General features: G+C 39.0%; 1 protein-coding gene across 3 annotated transcripts in view; it reads left to right on the top strand.

Annotated features, from left to right (window-relative positions):
• The window catches only part of FANCC (FA complementation group C), a 375,212-nt gene that overhangs the window by 257,689 nt on the left and 90,867 nt on the right, over window positions 1-26,656 (top strand). For all 3 annotated transcript variants that reach the window (XM_075549793.1, XM_075549791.1, XM_075549792.1), the window contains exons 5-6: window positions 19,289-19,402; window positions 20,431-20,495. In XM_075549793.1, the coding sequence (XP_075405908.1) occupies window positions 19,289-19,402; window positions 20,431-20,495 (179 nt within the window). The remainder of the gene's footprint in view (window positions 1-19,288; window positions 19,403-20,430; window positions 20,496-26,656) is intronic.

The raw sequence follows: 26,656 nt of genomic DNA, 5'->3' as shown, positions 1-26,656 counted from the left end.
AACTGGAAACACGGAATCCAGGGCCGATGATCCCTTCAGGACTAGTGGTGAGAGTGGTGATACTGGGAGGGTGGAGAGAGGGTAGGTTGGAAAGGGGGAGCCGATTACAAGGATCTACATATAACCTCCCTGGGGGATGGGCAACAGAAAAGTGGGTGAAGGGAGACATCGGACAGGGCAAGATATGACAAAATAATAATTTATAAATTATCAAGGAAGGGTTCATGAGGGAGGGGGAAGCAGGGACAGAGGGGGGAAAATGAGGAACTGATACCAGGGGCTTACATGAAGAGCAAATGTTTTGAGAATGTTGAGGGCAATGAATATACAAATGTGCTTTACACCATTGATGTATGTATGGATTGTCATAAAAGTTGTATGAGCTCCTAATAAAATTATATTTAAAAGAAAAGATAGTGGGGCTATTTAGTTTCTCAGAAGAAAGATCAAAAAGGAAGGCAGAGGAAAGTCAGTTTGACAATTAGGTTGAGGCCATCTGTTGCAGACTGAGCTGAGAAAACCATCTCAGGCATTGAGATGTTGTTGTTTGTTGTTAGACGCCAGTTGTGATGTGTAGCAACCTATGTACAACAGAACAAAGTGCTGCCTAATCCTGTGCCATCCTTACTCTTGCTCCTTATGTTTGTGCAGCCACTGTACCAATCCATTTCCTTGAGGGCCTTCCTTTCGCTCCCCCTCTACTTTACCAAACTTTATGTCCTCTCCTCTCCAGAGAATGGTCTCTCCTGACCACATGTCCTAAGTCCATGAGATGAAATATTTCTATCCTTGGCTCTAAGAAACATTTTGGCTGTACTTCCAAGACAGACTTGTTTGGTTCTTTTGGCCATCCATGGAGCTTTGAATATGAATATTCTTCCAACACAAAATTCAAACACATTGGGTTTTCTTCAGTCTTTCTCCTTTATTGTTCAACTTTCACATTCACATGATTCAATTGAAAACAATATGTCTTGGATCAGGAACAGTTTAGTCCTCAAAGTAACCTCCCTGTTTTTCAATATTCTATACAGCGCTTTTGTGCAGCAGATTTACCCAATGTTACTCTTCTTTTGACTGCTGCTTCCATGAGCATCAATTGTGGAGCCAAGGACAATGAAATCCTTGACAGTTTCAATCTGTTCTCCATTTATCACGATATTCCCTATTGGTCCAGTTGTAAGGATTTGAGTCTTCTTTACACTGCATTGTAATCCATACTGAAGGCTACAGTCCTTGATCATTATCAGCAAGTGTTTGAAGTCCTCCTTACTTTCAGCAAGCAAGGTTGTGTCATCTACATATTACAGGTTGTTATTAAATCTTCCTCCAATCCTGATACCACATTCTTCTTCATATAATCTAGCTTCTCTGATGATTTGCTAAACATATAGATTGAGTAAGTATGGTGATAAGATGCAACTGTGATGCACACCTTTCCTGATTTTGTTGACCCATGTACAGGTTTTACATGAGCACAGTGAAGTGTTCTGGAACTTCCATTCTTCTCAAGGCTATCAGTAGTGTGTTCTCATGCACACAATCAAATGCCTTGGCTTAGTCAGTGAAATGCACGTAAGCATTTTTCTGGTGTTCTTCTCTTTCAGCTAAGATCCTTAAGACATCAGCAGTGTTCTATGTCCTCTTCTGAATCCAGCCTGAACTTCTGACCGCTCCCTGTCAATATACTATAACCTTTGAGAAGTAGGGTATGGGATATTTCCTGTGTTTTTGCCCAGATGAGATTGCCTCTTTTCCACCTCCTCTTTCCACTCCTACCTAGTCCTCTTTTCCCATCTGGTCTGGTTATCTAGTGCTTCTGTATCAAATATATCACAAGTTGATGGCTTTAACAAATTTATTGTCTCGCTGGTTAGAAAGCCAGAACTCTGACTTCAAGGCACCAGCTTTAGGGGAAGGCTTTCTTTGTCTGTTGATTCTGGGAGAAAGGCTTTGTTCCATGTGCCCACCATTTTGTTTTTGTTGTTGTTTTGACATTAATTGTCCTGTAAGTCTAGGTGGTTCTCAGTGCATAGATTGTAGGTCCAAGGGGCATATTCTTTTAGCTGTTACTGGTACTGATTCCTCACTCCTGTTATCTCTTGTGCTATGAAAGGTGATACAGGCCACACCCCAGAGACATTCCTTCCAAATTGGATCTAGACTTTGATGGGCCTAAGTGTGTAGCATCCCACCCTAATCTTACCTCATTAACATAAGAAAACCCAGTCTTCTTTGGTGCAAGCTAATTCTGCCTCATTGACCACAGGCAGAGATTAGAGTATATAATACATAGGACAGTTACATCAGATCATTAAATGGAAGACACCGTGTCCTAGCCATATTGAATCATGCCCTAGCCATATTGACACAAAAGAGATTTAAAAGGTAATTGAAAATTTCCACAGAACCGTTTTGAATTTCCCTCATATTGTCATAGGGACTCTCCCTAACACCCTCATAGTCTTTTTTTACTCTGCCCTTTCCTCCTCACCTTTATCCTTCGATTTTTCTCCCCTCTCCTTCCTCCTGCTCCAATTAGCATAACCAGAAGCAGAGGTAGTCACTTTTGGAAGCACTCTGAGACCCTGCCATTGGAATTAATCATTCCTTGGTCAGCTCACACTGTGATTTTTTTTTATGCCTTGTGATAGTTCCGAGTGCTTTGTGTCTTCTATTCAAGTAGTGTTTTCTCTATCGCCCTTCATCAGACACAGGGGCTCTTGTCCTAAGAGTCTTGAATACAGGTTACACTCTACATATGCTTTTTGAGTAAGTGAATGAATAAGGGATCCTTGTTTACAAACAGTTTTTAAGCGTAGAGGAAATTCTAACAAGAATTGGAAGAAATTGCATGCTGTCTTAGTTCAAGAATACTGACCACAGTTTGGTGCTCCTAGCCCGTGCCTAAGCAAGATCCACCACCCTTCTTCCACGCCTGACACCCAATGCCCAACCACAGCCTCCCTGCTCCAGTTTCCCTAACCACCTGTGAATGAGCTGCCTCTTGAAGAGATGGGGCAGATAAGATGAGAGGAGGGTTATGTAACTGTATCACCTGAAAACAAGGAGAGTAGATTTTTCCTCTGAGTATTTAAACCTTTTCTGCTTATGAACTTTCACCTTTATGGCACAAGTATTTTTGAATGGCTTTTCAAACATTGATAATGTTCCCATCATTCTTAAAACTCCAACATGAATCAAAATTGGGCTTAAAAACTATTTTATGCATAGCTGAGCAGGTTCCTGTACTCTCCACTCTTGAAAGATATATATTAAAAGTCGGGTTTTTCACAGATATATGTATGGATTGTTTTAAATGCCCTTCAAATTAGAAGCTTCTGATTTATATCTCCATCCATTTTGTAGATATTAATTCATGTATTTAGAAAGTCAGTTCCTCATCAAATAAAATAATTATATTGGCATAGGTGATCTCCAAGATCACTCTGCCAGTATTTACAACAAAATTTATTTTCCTATGATTTGTAGTTTATTTTTGTCTAAGAGCCAGTCATAAAGATCTTGAATGGTTTTGTGTTTAGACTATTTGCCACTAGGTGGCAGTAAAAAAAATAGCAATGACAAGTGTGTATCAACTTTGAAGTTTAGTGTAAGAGAGACATAGGGGACTTTAGACTTAGTTTTAGATACATGTTTTGATAATATAGAACTATAACTAGATCACAATATGTTGTCTCTAAGACTTAGATCATTCTTGTGGTCCTCTATCAATTCAGATTAGACAATTATGGTGGAACGAATGGACTTAAATCATGTACTTTTGTTTTATAAAACATTTTTATGATAAGAATCAGAATATATTAATTGTAGAAAATATAAAAGTCCAAATAGTTAAAAGTAAAAATTTCACTTCAACTTTAGAAATAACCTATGTTCACGATACACTGAACTTTCCCCCAATTTTTTCTGTCTACAAAATTAAAATTACATTGAACTTACAATGTCATATCTAGATTTTCAAAAGTGTTCCTTTGTCTTTTCTTATATTATTAAGTATCTTTTTATAATGTGATGCATTCATTTGTTGGATAAACCATATTGGACTCGTGATCCAATGGTATTGGGTATTTTGGCTGTATCTAGTTTTTTCCTAGAGGAGACCTCATTCACCGCCATCAAGTTGATACCAATTCATAGCGACTGTGTAGAACAAGGTAGAATTGCCCTGTCAGTTCCCAAGACTAGTATATTTTTAAATCATTTTATTGGGGCTTATACAACTCTTATGACAATCCATACATACATCAATTGTATAAAGCACATTTGTACATTCGTTACCCTCATCATTCTAAAAACATTTGCTCTCCATGTAAGCCCCTGGCATCAGCTCCTCATTTTTTATCCCTTCCCTGTTCCCCCTCCCTCATGAATCCTTGATAATTTATAAATTATTATTTTGTCATATCTTACACTGTCTGATATCTCCCTTCACCGATTTTTCTGTTGTCCATCCCCCAGGGAGGAGGTTATATGTAGAACCTTGTAATCAGTTCCCCCTTTCGACCCCACCCTCCTACCTTCGTCCCAGTATCGTCACTCTCACCACTGGTCCTGAAGGGATAATCCATCCTGGATTCCCTGTGTTTCCAGTTCCTATCTGTACCAGTGTAGCCAGATTTGAAAGATAGAATTGGGATCATGATAGTCGGCAGTGAGGAAGCATTTAGGAACTAGAGGAAAATTGTATGTTTCATCATTGCTACACTGCACCCTGACTGGCTCGTCTCCTCCCCTTGACCCTTCTGTAAAAGGGATGTCCAGTTGCCAACAGATGCAGATGGGCTTTGAGTCCCCACTCTACACTCCCTCTCATTCACAATGATATGACTTTTTGTTCTGATGATGCCTGATACCTGATCCCATTGACACCTTGTGATCACACAGACTGGTGTGCTTCTTCCATGTGGGCTTTGTTGCTTCTGAAATAGGTGGCTGCTTGTTTACCTTCAAGCCTTTAAAACTCCAGACATTATATCTTTTGATAGCCAGGCACCATCTGCTTTCTTCACCACATTTGCTTATGCACCCATTTGCAAGACTAATCATCTTTATGAGAATAGAAAGTCCTATCTTTCTCCTTCAGAGCAGCTGATTGTTTCTAACTGCTGACCCTGATGACCACAGCCCAATGCATAACCTCTACAATACCAGGAGTCATAGGGCTTTTAATCCCATTTTGTGTCAGTTTGGCATAGGGATCCCTGGTTGAGCTACTAACTTCAAGGTGAGCAGTTTGTTGCTCCTCAGAAGAAAGATGAGATCTTCTGCTCTTCTGAAGATTTACAGTCTTGGAAACCCACAAGGGCAGTTCTGTATTGTCCTATAGACATAAAATTGACTTAATGGCTGTGAGTTTTGTTCTTGGAGTTTGGGGCTAGGCCAGAATTTCCAGTAGAGCTGCTAACTGCAAGATTAACAGTTCAAAACCACCAACCATTGCAGTGACTTAATTTTATTTTTTTTTGGTGTTTCCTTGTTAATAAGAACACTGCTGTAAACATATATTAATTTTTTTGTTACATTATCACCAAAGTGACTTTGCAGAAATGTTGTACAAATGTTTACTCCCTGGAATAACAGTACCTATTTCACCACCTTTTTGCTAACTCTGAGCAGTATGGTTTTGTTTCTGTTTTTTTAGAAGGGGCCAGAGACTAACATAATTTCTTTGTGTGTGAGCAAATAACATGCCTCCAAAAATATGGTGCGCATACACATCAGAGGTGGAAATGATGAAATTCTATTTTAAAATATTCTGTCAAAACTGTCCATGCATGTACTATTTCGTTTCAGACAAGAACGTCAGCCTCATTCACTCCTTCAGTAGTACAAAAATGTTACTCTTGATCTTAGTTGCATAATAAAGGTATTCAAGAAGTCACGGGTGGAGGTTGGTGGTGTTACATGCCATCGAGTTGTTTTTGACCCTTAATGACACTATTCACAACAGAATAAACCACTGCCTAGTCCTGCTCCCTCCTCATGATTGTCCCTATGCTTGAGCACATTGCTGCAGCCACCCTGTCAGTCCATCTCCTTGAGGACCTTCCATCCACTTTTTCACTTCTCCTCTCATTTACCAAGCATGTCTTTCTACAGGGACTGGTTTCTCCTGACAACATGTCCAAAGTATGGAAGACAAAGTTTTCTCATCCTTGCCTATAAGGAGCGCTCTGACCATTCTTCATCCAAGACATATATGTTTGTCCTGCTGACAGTCCATGGTATTTTTCTTCTTCTGCATCAAAATTGAAATGCATCAATTCTTCTTCAGTTTCCCTTATTCAGTGTCCAACTTTCACATGCATATGGGACAATTGAAAATACCAGGGCTTGGATCAGGCACACCTTAGTCCTCAAAGTAACATTCTTTCTTTTCAATACTCTAAAGAGGTCTTGTCCAGCAGAGCTACCCATTGCAACTCTTCTTTTCATCTCTTGATTGCAGCTTCAATGAGCATTGATTATGGATCCAAGCAAGACAAAATCCTTGCCAATATCAACTTTTTCTCCATTAATCATGATGTTACATATTGGAGTCGTTGTGAGGATTTTTTTAGCTTTTTACATTGAGTTGTAATCCATACTGAAGGCTGCAGTCCTTGATCTTAATCAGCAAGTACTTTAAATCCCCTTCACGTTCATCAAGCAAGATTGTTATCTGTATTTCACATGTTGTTAATAAACCTTTCTCCAATCTTCATGCTACATGCTTATATAATCAGGCTTCTCTGATGATTTGCTCAGCATACAATTGAATAAATTTGATGAGAAGGTACAACCCTGATGCACCCCTTTCCTGACTGTACACCTTGAGCTGTTCACACAATTCCCTCTTGATCCATATACAGTTTCTGCATGGGCACACATTGGTATTCTGGAATTGCAATTCTCAAGGCTGTCTATAGTTTGTTATGATCCACACAGTTTAATGCCTTGGTATAGTCAATAACACAAGTAAGCATTTTTCTGGTTTCCTCTGCTTTCAGCCAAGATCCATCTAACATCAACAGTGGTATTCCTTATTCCACATCCTCTTCTGAATCTGTCCTGAACCTCTGGCAGCTCCCTGTCAATGTACTGCTGAAACCATTGTGGGATGGTCTTCTGCAAAATTTTACTTGTATGTGATATCAATGATATTGTTCTGTAGTCTGAGCATTCTGTTGGATCACTTTTCTTCGCAATGGGTATAAATATGGATCCCTTCCAGTTAGTTTGCCAAGTAGCTTTCTTTCAAATTCCCTGGTATAGACCAGTAAGTGCTTTATGAGCTTATTGTAACATTTAAATTGGTATTCCATCAATTCCTGGAGCCTTGTTTTTGTTTTTTTCAATTTTTATTTTTATTTATTTATTTATTTAAACGTTTTATTAGGGGCTCATACAACTCTTATCACAGTCCATACATATACATATATCAATTGTATAAAGCACATCTGTACATTCTTTGCCCTAATCATTTTCTTTTCTTTCTTTCTTTTCCCTTTTCTTTTTTTACATTTCATTAGGGACTCATACAACTCTTATCACAATCCATACATATACATACATCAATTGTATAAAGCACATCCATACATTCCCCGCCCCAATCATTCTCGAAGCATTTGCTCTCCACTTAAGCCCTTTGCATCAGGTCCTCTTTTTTTTCCCCCTCCCTCCCCGCTCCCCTCTCCCTCATGTGCCCTTTGTAATTTATACATCGTTATTTTGTCATATCTTGCTCTATCCGGAGTCTCCCTTCCCCCCCTTCTCACATGTGGATCCCTGTAATCAGTTACCTCTTTCCAACCCACTCACCCTACGCTCTCCCAGCATCACCCCTCACACCCTTGGTCCTGAAGGTATCATCCACCCTGGATTCCCTGTGCCTCCAGCTCCCATATGCACCAGTGTACAACCTCTGCCCTATCCCACCCTGCAAGGTAGAATTCGGATCATGGTAGTTGGGGGGAGGAAGCATCCAGGATCTGGGGGAAAGCTGTGCTCTTCGTCGGTACTACCTTGCACCCTGACTGACCCGGAGCCTTGTTTTTGGCTGAGGCTTTCAGTGCAACTTGAACTTGAACTTCAGCACCATTGATTTTGTTTATATGTTATCTCCTTAAATGGTAGAATGTCTACTCGTTCTCTTTGGTACAGCGACTATGTATTCTTTCCATCTTCTCTTGATACTTCCTGTATAATTTAATATTTTGCCAATGGAATATTCAAGTATTACAACTTGAGGCTTGAATTTTTAAAATTTCTTTCTATTCAAGAGACGCTGATGGTGTTCTTCATTTTTGGTTTTCTAACTCTAGGTCTTTTCATTTTTCATTATAATATTTTACTTTGTCTTCTTGAGCTGCCCTTTGAAAATTTCTGTTCAGCCCTTTGACATCGTCATTTGTTCCATTTGCCTTAGCTACTCTGTGGTTAAGAGCAAGTTGCAGAATTTCTTCTGAAATTCACATTAAAAAAATATTTTTATTGGGGGCTCTTACATCTCTTATCACAATCCATACATTCATCCAGTGTGTCAAGCACACTTGCACATATGCCGCCATCATCATTTTCAAAGCGTTCTCTTCCCACGTGAGCCCCTGATATCAGCTCCCCATTTCTTCCCCTCCATCCCCAGCCCTTGACATTCACTTTTATCTTTCCTTTCTTGTTTTTTCAGTTGCCTGTTACTTTCTTCACCAAGGCTGTTTTTGATGCCCTCCTTGCAGCTCATCAGATCTGTCATTAGTGCTCAATGCCGCAAATCTGTTCTTGAAATGTTCTTGAAATTCACGTGGGGTATTCTCAAGGTTATATTCTGGTTTTAATGAATTTGTCTGAGTTTTCTTCAACTTCAGTATTAATCATTGATGGTCTGATGTTCATAGTCAGCCCCTGGCCTGGTGATAGCTGCTGATGTGGAACTTCTCCATTATCTCTTACCACGGGTGGAGTTAATTTGGTTTTTGTCTGTTCCATTTGGTGAAGTCCACATGTACAGTCCCTGTCAGTGTTGCTGTAAAAGGGTATTTGCTGTGAACAAGTTGTTGGTCTTGAAAAGTTGTATTATGTATCGTTTCTATCACTAAGACCATATTATCCCAGTACAGTTTTTCTTCTTTGTTTCCAGCTTTTGAATTCCAGTCATCAATAATTATCAATGCCCCTCAATTGCATGTTTGATCAGTTTCTCATGGAAAACATTGGTAAAATTCTTTAATTTCTTCGTCACTCTTCAATTTCTTCATCACTATTCTTTTGTAGTTGGTGCATAAATTTGAATAATTGTTTATTGATAGGATTTCCCTGAAAGATTACAGATATAATTCTATCATAAAGAATATTTTACTTCAAGATAGATCTTGAAATGCCTTTTTTGACAATACATGCAACACCACTCTTTTGATTGTGCCATTCCTTACATGGTAAACAATATGATTTCTGATTTTAAATGTTCTATACCAGCATTTGAGCTCACTAATGCCTAGGATATTGTTGGCAATACCCCAATAATCAGAATATAAGTCACTGAAATGGCATTTTTCTTCTGGGGCAGTTAGTGTTCAGGCCTGAAAGACAGAGAGTTATCTGTAGCCTAGGTGCTTTGTGCCTGAGACTTGCAGAGGGTCCAGCAGAGGGCTGCAGCACAGGACTGCCACAGCTAGAGCACAGTGAGATCAATCCCAGAGAGGCAGGGGAATTATTTACAATTTCTTACTGCACTCTAAATCTACTGAATGTCCTAGTAGTCTTCTCCCACAGCCTGCATTGGCTCAGTTATCAAACTAGCTCATGCAGTGCAGGGGAGCCACCTATCTCCCATGTGCTGCTCCATGGCCCAGTACCTGAGGGCTTCTTTGAGCCACTGGGTTGGTGTGGGCTAAGATTGTAACATTAGCATATCCACAACTGTTACTCCTTTCAAACCGGTTCCTTCTCACCCTACCAGGGACTGAAGAACCTGTGCTTTAATCTTTTAAGGGTCAGGTTTATGAAATCTAGTTATAATAACTACCTGTTTAATGTAGCAGATTAATTGAAGTGTCAGTTAATTGAAGTATGAATAAGAACTGAATTTACATAGATATTTAATTTAGCATAGTGCTGCACATGCAAGCCCACAATATATATATTTTTAATTTTTATAATCATTTCCTCAAGAAATGACACATTAGCAGATAAAGGGGAGAGAGTCACTCTCCACTCAGAGGGAATAGTTCATACTAAAGTACCAGAGAGTTGAAGATCCTGGGCTAATGAGCGGCAGTTGGCCCCAGAGTGGTGAGGCCTACATTCATTCTGGTGAGATGGTTGGACTTCACGTATAGTATTGACTTAGAGCTTCAGAGGGATTTTACCTAAGGACCCCATGCATGGGATCGTTCTCCCCTTGTCCTCCCTCTTGAAATCCAGCGCTTCCCCTTTACAAAACAAATTTACCCAGTAAGCGACTTACTTCTCCAAACTTTGAGGACCCAACCATGACTAGCTCTCATCAAAATTGCCCATGGTCTTTGAAAAGAACCTAGATTCTCCTGGGACTTCCTCAACCTCCACCCCCTGCCCCTTTCCTAGGACTATAGTTTGATTTCATTCAGAGGGCAAGTTTCTACTTCAAAAAGAAAAAAAAAGTCAATAATGTGGTGGTGACTTCCAACCAGCCTTCTCTCCAATAAGGGGACTTTAATTATCTCAAGACGTTCAAAGAGTTCACTTTAATGCTTGTTGCTTCCAGGGTTTTTCCCTTCTCTAGTGGATTTCTTTCTTTCTTTTTTAAGTAAGTCACATTGTATGTTTTTCTCCCTTAAATTTTTAATTAATTCAAAAATCATTTTAAAGTATTTTATTCCCAAACCAGATTGATTATTCGCAGCTGATACAGATATATCATTCCATAGTTCAATCACACCAAACAGTGTTGTTCAATTGGTACCACAATTAGTTTCAAAACACTTTCCTCCTTCTTGAACTGCTTGATACCAACTCTGCTTTACCCACCCTCCACTATGGTACCCCACAGGAATGCTTATTCTACTTGTTGTCTCAATAGGATCACCAATCCTGGGTTTCATATACTGAAAAACATATAACAAAAATTCAAGAGGACTAACGACCACTACCAAAATACATCTGAAATCAAATCATTGTGAATGAGGGGGAGTGCAGAGTGGAGATGCAAAGCCCATCTGTAGGCAATTGGACATCCCCTTACAGAAGGGTCACGAAGAGGAGATGAGCCAGTCAGGATGCAGTGTAGCACTGATGAAATATACAACTTTCCTCTAGTTCTTTAATGCTTCCTCCTCCCACTATCAGGACCCCAGTTTTACCTTACAAATCTCGCTAGACCAGAGCATGTAAGCGGGTACAGATAAGAGCTGCAAACACAGGGTATCTAGGACAGATAAACCCCTTAGGACCAATATGGAGAGTAACCATACCAGTAGGGGAAGGGGAAGGTGGGAGGAGAAAGGGGGAACCAATCACAGTGATCTATATATAACCCCTTCCCAGGGAGACTGACAACAGAACGTGGGTGAAGGAAAACATCAGTCAGTATAAGACATGAAAAAAATAATAGTTTATTAATTATGAAGGGTTCATGAAGGAGGAAGGGGGAAAATGAGGAGTTGATACCAAGGGCTCAAGTCAAAAGAAAATGTTTTGTAAATGATGATGGCAACACATGTACAAATGTGCTTGAACCAATGGATGGATGTATGGATAATGATAAGAGTTGTATGAGAGCCCCCAATAAAATGATTTTTTTAAAGGTACATCTGAGGTAAATCCCAAAATGAAAAAAACTCACTATAGAAAATGTTGAAAACCAGATCAGGCCTAACGTGCATCAGAGGGTGGGTGTATCAGCTGACAAGGTTTGAACCGTTCAAGCCGTGCTTATCATTTGACCTCCTATCTGTGCAGTGCACTCTAGTTGGTAACCACTTTCCTCCCATCCCTCTGTTACGGATAACAGGAAATCACCAGAGGCTTATTTCCTATGTAGTTCCCACAAATGTATCTTGAGCCCTTACTGTTATCCACACAGCCTTTTGTAAACCAGATTCTCACAGTTTAGGCTCTGATACTATTCTCACCCTCAACTTTTGATTATATGATTTACCATCCTTTGGTGACTGATAATAGTGTGCTTCTTCCATGGGGACTTAGTTGACATCTCACTTAGATGGCTGCTTGTTTGGAAACAAGCCTTACGATCTCAGACTCTATTTTTTAAAATCATTTTATTGCGGGCTTGTACAGCTCTTATCACAATCCATACATACATACATTATGTCAGGCACATTTGTACATTTGTTGCCATCATCATTTTCAAAACATTTTCTTTCTACTTGAGCCCTTTGTATCAGCTTCTCATTTTCCCCCTTCCTTCTCCACCTTCCCTCCCTTGTGAATCCTTGATAATTTATAAATTATTATTAGTTTTTCTCTTCTCAGAAGTCACCATTAGGAAACTTCCTGTAGCTTATTAAAGTTCAATTGAGCAAATGCCATCCTTTTGCCCCACTTTTATTATTATTTTTTAAAACATTTTATTAGGGACTCCTACAACTCTTATCACAATCCATACATATACATACATCAGTTGTATAAAGCACATCTGTACATTCTTTACCCTAATCATTTTCAAAGCATTTGTTCTCCACTTAAACCCTTTGCATCACGTCCTCTTTTTTCCCCTCCCTCCCTGCTCCCCCCTCCCTCGTGAGCCCTTGATAATTTATAGATTATTATTTTGTCATATCTTGCCCTATCCGGCGTCTCCCTTCACCCCCTTTTCTGTTGTCCATCCCCCAGGAAGGAGGTCACATGTAGATCCTTGTAATCGATTCCCCCTTTAGAAACCACTCACCCTCCACTCTCCCAGCATCGCCCCTCACACCCTTGGTCCTGAAGGTATCATCCACCCTGGATTCCCTGTGCCTCCAGATCCAGTGTACAACCTCTTCCCTATTCAGTCCTGCAAGGTAGAATTCGGATGATGGTAGTTGGGGTGAGGAGGCATCCAGGATCTGGGGGAAAGCTGTGTTCTTCATCGGTACTACATCACACCCTGACTGACTCATCTCCTCCCATAAACCCCTCTGTGAGGGGGTCTCCAGTGGCCGACAAATGGGCTTTGGGTCTCCACTCTGCACTTCCCCCTTCATTCACTATGGTAAGATTTTTTTTTTGATGATGCCTTATACCTGATCCCTTCGACACCTCATGATGGCACAGACTGGTGTGCTTCTTCCATGTGGGTTTTGTTGCTTCTGAGCTAGATGGCCGCTTGTTCACCTTCAAGCCTTTAAGACCCCAGACACTATCTCTTTTGATAGCTGGGCACCATCAGCTTTCTTCGCCACATTTGCTTTTACACCCGTTTGTCCTCAGCAATCGTATCATGGAAGTGTGTACCCAATGATATGATTTTTTTGTTCTTTGATGCCCAGACTTTATTTTATGATAGCCAGGCACCACCTAATTTCTTCACCACACTTTTCTATAGCACCCATATATTCTGTATTCTCTTCCTGAGGGTAAGTATCAAGTGGGTCCCTAATGTAAGAACTAGTTGTTTTTAACTTGGAGCGAGGATTTTGTGGGAGCCCAAAAACCTATTCCTAAGCCTATGTAGTTTTTTATCTGCCTCTGGCTCCCGTTAGAGACCTTCTCTTGTATTTTTAAATCATCAATGTCTTCTGAATATTAATACCTCAAAGCTACTTTGTTAACTTGATATAAACTTTTCTAATTTGAAAACTCTAGACAGAATCTCATGTAGGAAGGGCAACTAGACTTCAATTCATATACTTACTAAGAGACTATGGAGGCAAGGCTGAGCTCCCAGGGAGAAAGTACCATGATCCACAAGAAAAGGTGAAGCAGAGGTTACCACTCCATCTATAATGTTTTATTGACTGAGCTTGTCATATTAGTCTTTGTATCTTTATGAACCATTGGACTGCTATCCACGAGGTTAGTAGTTCAAATCCACCAGTCACTCTGTGGAAGAAAGATAAGGCTGTCTGCCCCATAAAGGTTTACAAAGTCTCAGAAACCTTATATGTATGGTTACTGAGTCAGAAATGACTCAATAGTAGTAGGTCAAAATATCTTTGAATGTATTAAATGGCTCAATTGAAGAAATGCAAACAAGACATACCATCCTGTAGATGAGTGATATCTGCCGCAGACATTATTGGTGTGTATGCTATGTGTTTGTTGTCCCTGGCCTAATGGTGCCTGCTTTTGGCTGAGCCAAAAATCCAGCTTCTACCCTGGATTAGAGAGTCATCTCGGATTTTGTGTATAAACTTAACCTTACGCAAACACACACATTTATATGCATACATACAAATTTACTCTATCTTGTTATATGTTAATACAGATGCACTGTAGTACTTTTAAAAATTGTAAAACATATATTTCTTTGTGAATATATTAAAAACTCACCAAGTTATACATCTTAAAAAGGATAATTCCATGGTATTTGTATTATATATCAATAAAGCTATTATTAAAAATTCAGATATTTTCAAATAAAGCATTTTTTCATAAATATTTTTCTCTCCCGATTACAAATAGTGGACACACATATAAGAAACTTGAAAACAAAACAAAAGAAACTTGAAAACATAGCTAAGGTAGAAAAAAGAAAAAATACATCCCGTAATACAAATAGTGACTGTTGACATTTAGTGATATTTTCTTCCATTATTTTTCCACCCTTATGTGTGGATTATTTTTATATTAAAGAGATCATTTAAGTGTATAAAATTTTGTATCTGCATTTCTTCATTCAGCAATATAGCATCATCATTTAACATACTATTATAAATTATGTAAATCTATTTTTTATTTTAATAAATCATTTTATCGGGGGCTCTTACATATAACAATCCATACATCTATTATATCAAATGTACATGTATTAATGTTGTCATCATCAATTTCAAAACATTATCTTCCTTCTTGAGCCCTTTGTTATTAGCTCCTCTTTATTCCCTCCCTTGCCTGCTCTGCCACCCTCGTGGACCTTTAATATATTGTGTATTGTCATTATTTACACATATCTTACAGTGCCCATTCTATCCCTATACCCACTTTCCTGGTGTTCACCCCCTTCAAGGGTGGTTATTCTCCCATCATTGCTATCTGGTCCTTCTCCCCCCTCCTCCCGTTCCCCTACACTCTTGGAATCGTTATACTCATTACTCTTTCTGAGAGATTTATCGATCCTGAATTCCATATATTGAAAGCTCTTGTCTGAACCGACATATGTCCACCAGTCTAGCAGGATTTGCGAGGTAAGACTGAGACCATAACAGTTGGAGGAGGAAGGATTAAAGAGCTAGAGGAGTATTGTATGTTTTGTCAGTGCTAATCTGCCCCCCAGATATATCTTCTCTTCCCTGTGGCCCCTCTGTGCAGGAATGTCCGATTGTCTCCTTCACCTCAGTGAGGTTGTTTATTTTTGAACTTCCGATGCCTGTTCCCAGCAACACCTCATGATCACACAGACTGGTATACTTCTTCCATATGGGCTTTGTAGATTTCCTGCTAGATGGTTATTTGTTTGGCTTCAATCTTTAAAGACCCCAGATGCTATAGCTTTTAATAGCTGGGCACCTTCAGCTTTCTTCATCACATTTGCTTGGGTACTCAGTCTGTCTTCAGCAATCATGTCGGGAAGGTGGCCATTGCCCAGTGCCTCATTATTAGAATCAGTATAAATGCTTTATAAACATTTTAGTAGCTGTTCAGTGAGTCACTGATATAGTGATTGTATATTGCTCATCCATTACTGTTAGATACTTTTCACTTTGAGAAATAACACTATAAGTGAGCACCTTTGATATGGTCATTTCAGATTTATTTTCTTAGATACATGCCATATAGAGTAGGGGTTCTGAATGCTTTAAAGATATTTAATATACATTTTCAAGTGACTTTTTATAAGGCATAGCCTCTTTTAGCCTAAAAAGTGCCTTTATTCAGATTACATACCTCAGGGCAGAGAGCGCTGGAAATTTTGGAGTATGGTGTATTGTGGGCTGTATCATACCAGATCCATACCCTCTCTCTGGACACCTTTGTGTAGTTTATAGCCACACTATATGTATGTTTTAGTCCAGGTTGACTAGAGAATCAAATCTAGAGATACTATATGTGTATACAAGAGCAATTGAATATGGAGAAAACATCCTAGTCCAGTTCAGATCAAGTCTATAAGTCCAATATTAGTTCATATGTCCAATACCAATCTATAAATCCCTCTTCAGACTCACGCAACACATGTAATGACGCCAAATGCAGGAAGGCCAGTCAGTGGAAAGTCTTGTGGATCCAGTAGTAGTAGAAGCATCTCAGCACTGGCATGGGTCTCCACGTGGCCCCTCCAGCTCCAGGGCTCTAGTATACCTCCATGTCTCTTCTCAACAGGAATGTCTCGCAGAGAGTGTCTGTGTCCCCCCTCTAGCAAGCTATCTCCTTAGCACCTCCAAATGAGATCATCAAGCTGCAACCTGATTGAACTCCACCCCTTCCACTCAGTCTCAAATTGACAGTAGATTATGTAACTACCACAATGTATCAGAAGTACACCCATTTGTTTCCTTCGATAGTCCCTGGAAAAGGAGATCATGCGTGGTAAAGTACAGGGTCAGCCAAACAGAGGAAGACCATCCACAATGTGGATGGACGCGGTGGCTGCCACCGTGAGCGATGGCACAGGAACAGGCAATCGTGTCTTCTGTTGTACATGAGTCAGACCCAACTGGACAGCACCTAGTAACACTATAACAAATAGCACATGAAAGTACCTGTTTCACAAAACTCATGTCAGTAGCAGAAACTCATATAAAACTCCTCGTTCCATAAATGAAAAATGACATATCGATATATTAACTTACCCTTTCTGACTATGGGGATGAACATTTATTCATATATTTATATTAATTTTAATGCTCTTAGTAGTTGTCATGTGATATTTTGTACATTAATTTGATTACATATGATCTGTATTATTTCTTGGTGATAAACTTTCTAGTTTGCTCATATTATTTTATGAAAACTTAATTTTAGTTTTATTTAGGTCAATATTTTATCTACCTTTGACCTCTTTCATCTTTGTAGTTCTTTCCCATTCAGACACTTGAAAAATGCTTACATTTTCTTCTTGTTTATTATTCTATTTCATCAACAAAGCAATTAGTGATTCTTTAGGTGAATGTTTCCAAACAAATTAGTTACCCATTTAGCAATTTAGATGGATGATTCGTGGCATTGGTTGCGATCCCCACAAGTGATGTTAGCATTACTCCTTTTTCCATATTGGGCTGCCTGCTTTCAGTGGCCCAGCTTTCCTGTGTTCTTAACTTTGTTTGGGGGCAAATACTGCCCTCTTGGTCTTGGATGAGGGAACTTCCAAAAGTTCATGGAGAAATTACATTATCAGATAATTGTATTTTTCTATGAACTTTATGGACCCCTTTTATAGTTGGTAGTTCTGAGGAGCATGTGCCTCATGGGTGTTACTACTGTTCTCTTTCCTGGTCTGTCCTCTTTGTTCCTCAAAGGTTGTCCCCAGAAGTAACTCTGGCTCTAAGTTAGAATGGTGTTTAAGGGTCATAGTCACAAGGGTTCCACCAGTTCCTGTCAGACTGGGAAGTCTGGCCTTTTTTGTGAATTTGAATTTTGGTTGATGTTGTTCTCTTGCTATTTGGTGCTACCTCCTGTACTTGATCCCAGTCAGAGTGGCTGGTGTGGTTGGTGGTGGTAGCCAGGTACCATCTAGTTCTGGTCTCAGATTGGGGTAGGGGGTGGCTGTGGTCCTGTAATTTATTAATCCTTTGGATTAATTATTTCTATGAGTCTTTGGTTTTCTCCACTCAAATTTGCTCTGGACAGAGGCAGACAAATAATTGTAACTTAAATGGACATTCAAAAGACTCCTGTTGCTACTCACCAAAGTAGGATCAAGAGCATTGTCTTTATTGACCGTGGTATGCCAATTGACCGACATGTGCCTGAAACGATGGTCTTGAACCCTCAAGCCCAGTTGCTCTGTCTCAGGACATGTGGTTATGCTCATGTTTTTTGTGACTGTGGGCTCTATTTTGTACATGACTATATTGACTACCAGCCCTTTAAATGCATGTAGTTATACTCTCATAGACGTTCCCAATCCAGATCCATTTACATACCTACCTATGTATCTACTTGTATGTTTTTGTTCAGTAAAAGCATTATTACAGAATTCTATATATAACTTGTTTTTACTTCTACTCCTGCTGACCTTTCAGTGTCTTTCTTTGCCTTAGTTACGCGTTGACTTCTCCCACAGTATATATTGTCTTTCCCGTCACCAAAGTTTGTACATGTCTGTTATCTAGTTCCCAGCCATGTCTGCCCCTGTTAACCACCATGGAATATTTCTTTCTATGTGTAAACCTTTTCTTGACTTTTTACAATAGTGGTCCTATTCAGTGTTTGTCCTTTTGCAAAATGTTCTTCAGGTTCAACCATGTGGTGAGATGCTTCTCAGATTCCTTATTCTTCAACATTACATAGTATTCCACTGTGTGAACATACTAGAATTGTTTACCCATTGATCTGTTGGTAGTCACAGTGGTTGTTTCTGTCTTTTTACTACTGTGAATAATGCTGCAAAGGCTCTTTTTGCCTCTGGGATAGAATTCTACAATTGCTGAGCCTTATGGTTTTCTGTTTCTAGCTTTATGAGAAGGTGTTATGTCATTTTCTATCATGGCTGTATTTCATTTCCTTTTGACATTGATCTCTTTACATTAAGCTGAACTATATTTTGATGAATGACATAAGCTGCAAATTTAAAGTTTTCTAAATACTCTCAGCACCACTTATTTATAATCTTTCTTTTCCTAAGTGACTTGTGAAGCCTCCTTTGTTTTATGTTAAATTCTTGTGTATCTACTTGGATAAAATATTTTTTCTGAGTTTTAAAACAACAAAGAGTCCATTTTTACTATCAGATGATTGGACTTCATTCACTATTCATTTTTTTTTCACTGTTAACATTTGTTAAAATTGATGTAACAATTATTGTTGTCACAATTTTAAGATGGATTTATATTTTTTCTTTACACCCTGAATGAGTACTTGGACAAATGGAGATTCCTAGCTTTAATGAGCCTACGCCATTTACAAATGACCCATATACTATGCATTGAGGATAATCAGCACTTGCATATTTTTGAACGTATTCTTTTTCTCTGTTTTATGTTTTTAGAGTTTATTATCTCATATACTTTCTGGATTTAGAATGGATATGAAAGAAGTTGGTCTTTTTTGTCATGGTCTTGGGTATGCACCTGCTGATTACTGCCCTCGTTTGCTTAAAAATGTGAGTATTTTTAATGTCTTAGTGCTAAATTTATCACTGTTGAATATACTCTCAGCAAAAAAGAATAAATGGAAACAGTTCACTTTTCTTGGAAAGATGTTTAATTTTTCTGTGTGTATTCCTTCCTACCTTGGGTGAATTTATGACCATATAAGGAAGTAGTCTGAGATGACCAATTATGGATTAAAAACCAGAAGAAGTTCTCTAAATTAATCAGTCAACCCCTCATCACCCTCATAACATTTCAGAGATTTTCTTAACCACTGAACCTCAGCTTTAAGCTATTGGATAGACCTTATATTTCAAATACCTGGTTGAAATGTTATGTTTAAGAAAAATTTAAAAAATAAACACTATTTCTGTACATGGTATAAAATAAATGTACAGCTTAATCTTCACAGTTAGGATCCCTGGTGGTACCATGGTTAAAGTTTTTGACTGCAAACCAAGCGGTGTATATTTTGAACACACCAGCAGCTCTGCTATTGCCACAGTTTGTGTCTGTAAAGATTTACAGCCTTGAACACCCCATGGGATGTTCCATTCTGTGCTATAGTATCTCTATTAGTTGGGATTGTTTCAGTAGGTTTGATGTTTTTGGTTTAATGATAAAATTAGGTTCTCTTCTACCTTAAATTTTAGAAAATTCAAGAAATTTTTATTTCTGATCTTGACTTAACTATTCAATAAGAGTGTTGTGAGATTTTAATGGATATTGACCATTCTAGTCTTTTGAAAACTTTGTCCATGAAAAACATTCTCACAAATAAAGCATTAATGAAGAAAGTCAACTACTTTGCATTTTTTTAAAGATGTGATTTTAATGCTTAGGAATGCAAAATGACAGATTTTAAACACAAAATTCCAGTTACTAGGAGATGTGAGTTGGCACTGCTTTCATTTCATTCTGACAACATAAACCGGCTGGGGGGTGTCCTCAATAGCAATATTACTCACACCAAGACAAATGGGACTGATATCATCCTGTTCCCAGTATGAGTTAAACTGCCTCTGATTTTGTTTTACAGATGGTTTCATCATTAGTGTCTGAACTCAGAGAGAACCATCTTAATGGATTTAACACTCAAAAGCGGTAGGTGTTAAACAAAACATCCATAGTCTCAAGTTTCAAAGCATATCAGTTAAGGTTTTAAGAGAAAAAAGAAGAAGAATTCTTAGGAAGTGAGTGCTTATAGTTATGGTTATATTCTATGTGGAAAGATTATTTTAGTGCTAGAGATAAACTGATTAATTTTTATCAAACTTTTCTTTATAATTATTGTTAACTTGTGCCATATCTGCCATGCCCATGAACAAAAAGTCCCCTATAATACAGTTGCGCACAGAGAAGAGAGAAGAGTGCTCACCTTCACCTCAGCTGCTCACCTTGAGGGGAATAGGATATCCAGATGTATTGTGAGATCCTGCTCAGCCCACCCGAGGGTGTGTGATGTACACAACCAGAGTATTTACAAGGAAGCAGATATTTGATGTGCATATTTTAAGAAGCATAATATTCAAAAAACCCAGACTAAATAAACCAAACAGAGGCAGACCATTTAAAAATCAATTAGTCACGATAGAGAACGTTTCTTCACTCTGTGAAAGAATTCCGAGTGAGTATTTCATTTTTAGCAAATTAGTAACTAGAGAATCTGGGAACTGAGGAAGTTTATGATTTTTTAAAAAGCTCTGGCCAATTAAACTTCTATTAGAAATTGTGTTTTCTCTCGCCCTTTAGTACTGCTCTGTATCAAACCTTAAAGCAGGATCCCCCATGGCACTGTGGGCAAGGTAGGAGGTTCAAACCCCTCTGTTCACTCATAAAACGTATAGCCTTGGAAACCCTACATGAGGTCACTATGAATTGGAATCCACTTGATGGTAGTGGGTTTGTTTAGACTAGGGGAGGACTCATCTATGCTTTGAATGGAGCAAAGTTTGTGCTATAGGCAAGAAGGAAAAGATGTTGTACATAATGTCTTGGGGCATAGACCAAGGATCCCAGATATGCAGAGTGCTCAGGGATGAGAGAATCAGTGTTTGAGTGACAGGGTGTCAGGCTGTCCACTCGCTACCTTGCCTCTGCACCAGCTGTTGGTACCCTTGAAACAGTTACACTCCTCCTTGCTGCAGTGAACGTTCACCGAGATTCTGTTTATGTGAGTGTTTACGAAGCCACATAGCATGTGTTCCTCAGCCTTCAGGAGCTTACAGACCATGACAAAAGATCACAGTGAACTTAAACGTCAGGACTGTGACATACGCATACACGTGCCATAGGTTTAGCTCAGTGCCTTACAAGCTAGTGTACATAATACAAAATAAAATACATTTTTGTTACTTGATTCTACAGGAAATCATATAATTATTATAATTTTTAACTTTAAAAACAATTAAAAAAAACTTTTCCCGTTGATTAGACTCCAACTTTATCATGACTGCGTTAGGTTGGGTTCTCTAGCAAAGCAAAACCACAAAGAGAGAAATTTATATCAAGGAAATGGCTCACCCAGTTGTAGAAATGGGTATGTCTTTGGCAGTTCCAAGTCCATGATAAGCTGGGGACTGCTCCTGACGCATAACTTTGAGGGCAGATGAACCTTAGATTAGAAGGAACAGCACAAACAAGTGGCTGTAGAGGTGGATGAATCCAAGACAGCAGTTTTCAACCTGTGGGTCGCAACCCCATTGGGGCTTGAACGACCCTTTCACAGGGGTCACCTAAGACTATCAGGAAACACATAAATATTTCACAATATAAATGTATATATTGTTTTTTGATTAATCACTATGCTTTAATTATGTTTAATTTATAACAATGAAAATACATCCTGCGTATCAGATATTTACATTACAATTCATAACAATAGCAAAATTACAGTCAAGAAGTAACAACAAAAATAATTTCATGGTTGGGGATCACCGCAACATGAGGAACTTTATTAAAGGGTCGCAGCATTAGGAAGGTTGAGAACCACTGTTCCAAGATCAGCAGGCCAGATCCCAGGCAGCTAATGACTTCCAGGATCAGCAGACAATATGGCAAGCCATTGGCCCAATCAAGAGGGATGGGGATTACACACTCATTTTAAAAGTGATTTAACCATGGGAGCTCGGGGCGGGGGGGGAGGGTGTTTCTAAAATTGATTGTGGTGATGATTATTTTTAAATCATTTTATTGGAGGCTCATATAACTCTTACCACAATCCATACATCCATCCATTGTGTCAAGCACATTTCTACATCTGTTGCCATCATCATTCTCAAAACATTTTCTTTCTACTTGAGCCCTTGGTATCAGCTCCTCATTTTCCCCTCCTTCCCTGCCCCCTCCCACTGAACTCTTGGTAATTTATAAATTATTATTATTATGTCTTGTCTTACACTGTCCGACATCTCTTCACCCACTTTTCTATTGTCTGTCCCCCAGGGAGGGGGTTACATATAGATACTTATGATCTGTTCCCTCTTTCTACCCTACCTTCCCTCCACACTCTCGGTATCATCACTCTCACCACTGGTTCTGAGGGGTTCATCTGTCCTAGATTCCCTGTGTTTGCAGTTCCTATCTGTACCAGTGTACATCCTCTGGTCTAGTCGTATTTGTAAGGTGGAATTGGGATCATGATAGTTTGTGGGAAGGAAGCATTAAAGAACTAAAGAAAAGTTGTATGTTTCATCGTTGCTGTACTGCACCCTGACTGGCTCGTCCTCTCTCCGAGACCCTTCTGTAAGGGGGTGTCCAGTTGCCTACAGATGGGCTTAGAGTCCCCACTCCACACTCCCTCTCATTCAGAATTATGTGATTTTTTTTGTTCTTTGATACCTAATACCTGATCCCATCGACATCTCATGATCACACAGGCTGGTGTACTTCTTCCAAGTGGGCTTTGTTGCTTCTGAGCTAGATGGCTGCTTGTTTATCTTCAAGCCTTTAAGACCCTAGATGCTATATCTTTTGCTAGCCGGGCACCATTAGCTTTCTTCACCACATTTGCTTATGTACCTACTTTGTCTTCAGCGATTGTGTCAGGAAGTTGAGCATGATGGAATGCCAGTTTAATAGAATAAAGTGTTCTTGCATTGAGGGATTTCTTGAGTGGAGGCCCAATGTCCATCTGCTACCTTAATACTAAACCTATACATATAGTCACATAGATCTGTTTCCCCATCATCATATATAAAAATATTTACATATGTACGTGTCTGTATTTAGAATTCTATAGATGACCTTTGCCTTCTAGTTCTTTCCTCTGTTTCCATTTACTTTCCTCTTTTTCCATGATCATGCTTAGCCTTCATTTTGGTTTCAGTAATTCCTCTCAGTTACCTTGCCCTTGATCAAGCCCTACCAGGCCTCTTACACCCTCCTCACCCCCGATGTTGTATCACTTGTTGTTCCCTTGTCCCTGGGTTTGTTAACATATGGTGATGATTTTACAAACCTTATTGATATGATTGAAATATTGACTTGTGTGATATTTGCATTAAGTGTCAGTAAAACTTTTTCAAATAAATAACAAGTTAAAAAATACTAGGATGTAGAATACTTTTAAAGAGCAAAAAAAAAAGAGGAATGGTGCCACATTCATCTTCAAAAAGCACATTTAAAGATTTTTCTTGAAATACAGTGCTGTCTGTGATAGCCTTGAAGGAAATCCAATCAATGCAATTATTATTCAAAGTCATGCCCCAACCACAAAAGCTAGTGATGAAGAAATTGAAGAATTCCACCAATGACTTTGTTCAGAAATTGATCAAGTATGCAATCAAGATGCATTGATAATTATTGATGATTGGAATACAAAAGTTGAAAACAAGGAGGAGGGAACAGTAGTTAGAAAATAGGGACTTGGTGGTAGAAACAAAGCTAGCTCGCCTGATAGACTTTTACAAAATCAATGGCTGTTCATAGCAAATACTTTTTTCAACAACAGAAACGGTAACTATACACAGTTACTCCTTAAGATCTAATACAAGAAATCAAATTGACTACATCTGTGGGAAGACACAATGGAGAAGCTCAACATCAGCAGCTAAAACCAGACCAGGGAATGACCATTGAACAGACCATCACTTGCTCATACGTAAGTTCAGGATAAAGCTGAAGAAAATGAAAAGCAATCTACGATAGCCAAATATGACCGTGAGCATCTCCACCTAGTTTCAAGAATATCTCGGAACATATTAGACAAGTTGAACACTAATGACAGAAGGATTAATGACCTATGGGAGGAAATCAAGACCATCATTCATGAAGAAAGCAAAAGGTCATCAAAAAGGCAGGCAGAAAAAAAAGACCAAAGTGGGTGTCTGAAGAGACCCTGAAACTTGCCCTTAACAGTAAAGATTAAAAGCAAATGGAAGAAAGGATGACATCAAGGGGCTGAGTAGAAAAATTTTAAAGGGCAGCTTGATAAGATAAAGCCAAATATTGAACTATGCGGAGAACTAGAATGGAAAACCAAAAGGGAAGAACACACTCAGCATATCTTACACTGAAAGAACTCCAGAAAAATTCAAGCCGCAAGTTGAAATATTGAAAGATTCTATGGGAAAAAATATTGAGTGATACAGGAAGCATCCAGAGAAGAAATTCAAGCTGCACTGAAAACATTAACCAAAGACAAGGCTCCAGGAATTGATGAATTGCGATTGAAATGCTTCAACAAGCTAATGAAGCACTAGCAGCACTTACATGTCTATGCTAGGAAATTTGGAAGACAACTACTTAGCCAACTGGAAGAGATCCACATTTACCCATTCCAAAGAAAAGGTGACCCAACAGAATACTCAAACTATCAAAAAATGTCATATACAAGTTAATTTTTCTTGAGCTCATCCAACAGTGGTTGCAGTAGTACACTGACAGCCAGAGGCACAGGCCGGATTCAGAAGAGGACATGGAACAAGGCTGATGTCAGATAGATTTTGACAGAAAGCAGGCTTACCAGAAGGATGTTTCCATTTGTGTTATTGACTGTGTCGAGGCAGTAGACTGGGTGTATCATGTAACACTCTGTCTAGCCTCGAGGAGAATGGAAGTCCCAGAGCACTTCATTGTGCTCTCGTAGAGCCGGAACATAGATCAAGAGGGAGTTTTACGAACAGCACAAGGGAATCAGGTACTGTGCGTGTCAGTCAGGGTTGTAGCCTCTCACCATATTGACTCAATCTGTATGTCGAGCAAATCATCAGAGAAGCTTATATGAAGAAAAATGTGGTATCAATATTGAAAGAAGTTTTATTAACAACCTGCAATATTCAGATGACACAATCTTGCTTGCTTAAAGCAAGGAGGAATTGAAGCACTTGCTAATTAAGATCAAGGTTTGCACCCTTCAGTATGGATTGCAATTCAATATAAAGAAAATCAAAATCCTCACAACTAGCCCACTAAGAAACATCATGATAAATGGAGAAAAGATTGAAGCTGTCAAGGATTTTTTTCCTTGCTTGAACCCACCATCAGTGCTCGTGGAAGATGAAGAGAAGAGAAGAGGTGCATCGGGTAAATCTGATGCACAAGACCTCTTTAGCGTATTGAAAGCAAGGATGTTACTTTGAAAACAGGTGCGCCTGAATGAAGCCAGGGTATTTTCAATCACTTCCTATGCATGTGCAAGTTGAACATTGAGTAAAGAAGACAGAAAAAGAATCAATGGATTTGAACTTTGGTGCTGGAGAAGAATATTGAAAGTACCATGGACTGCTAAAAGGACAAACTGATCTGCCTTGGAAGAAATACAGCCAGAGTATTCCTTAGTGGCATTGAAGAAGAGGCTTCATTTTACAACATTGGGCAACATTGCTGTAAGGAAAAATCAGTCCCTGGAGGAGGCTATCAATTTTGTTAATGTAGAGGGTGCAGCAAAGGAGCGGAAAGCCATCAAGGAGAGAGATTGACATCGTGGCTGCAACAAATGGGCTCAAATATAGGAACAATTGTCAGAAAGGTACAGGACCAGGCAATATTTCTTTCTACTGTGCTTAAGGTCGCTATAGGTTAGAACTGACTTGATGGCACCTAACAACAACATTGACTCAAGTCCAATGATTTGAATGAGTCAGATGCAGAATCCAGACCCAGCAAAAGGCAAGCAAGCATTCACATAGCACCTATTTGTATAGAAGGTGTAGCCCACAATGCAAAGGAAGCCTTTCAATTGCATCAAGCATATGAGCTGAATAAGGGGGTTCAGTCAACCCTAATCTTTCAACTGCTTGGCTACTCACAACAGATGCAATTAT

Source organism: Tenrec ecaudatus, chromosome 5 (genome assembly GCF_050624435.1).
Source record: "Tenrec ecaudatus isolate mTenEca1 chromosome 5, mTenEca1.hap1, whole genome shotgun sequence".
Classification (NCBI taxonomy): domain Eukaryota; kingdom Metazoa; phylum Chordata; class Mammalia; order Afrosoricida; family Tenrecidae; genus Tenrec; species Tenrec ecaudatus.
Note: the sequence above shows the minus strand (reverse complement) of the source record. Positions and strands in the feature narration are given on the sequence as shown.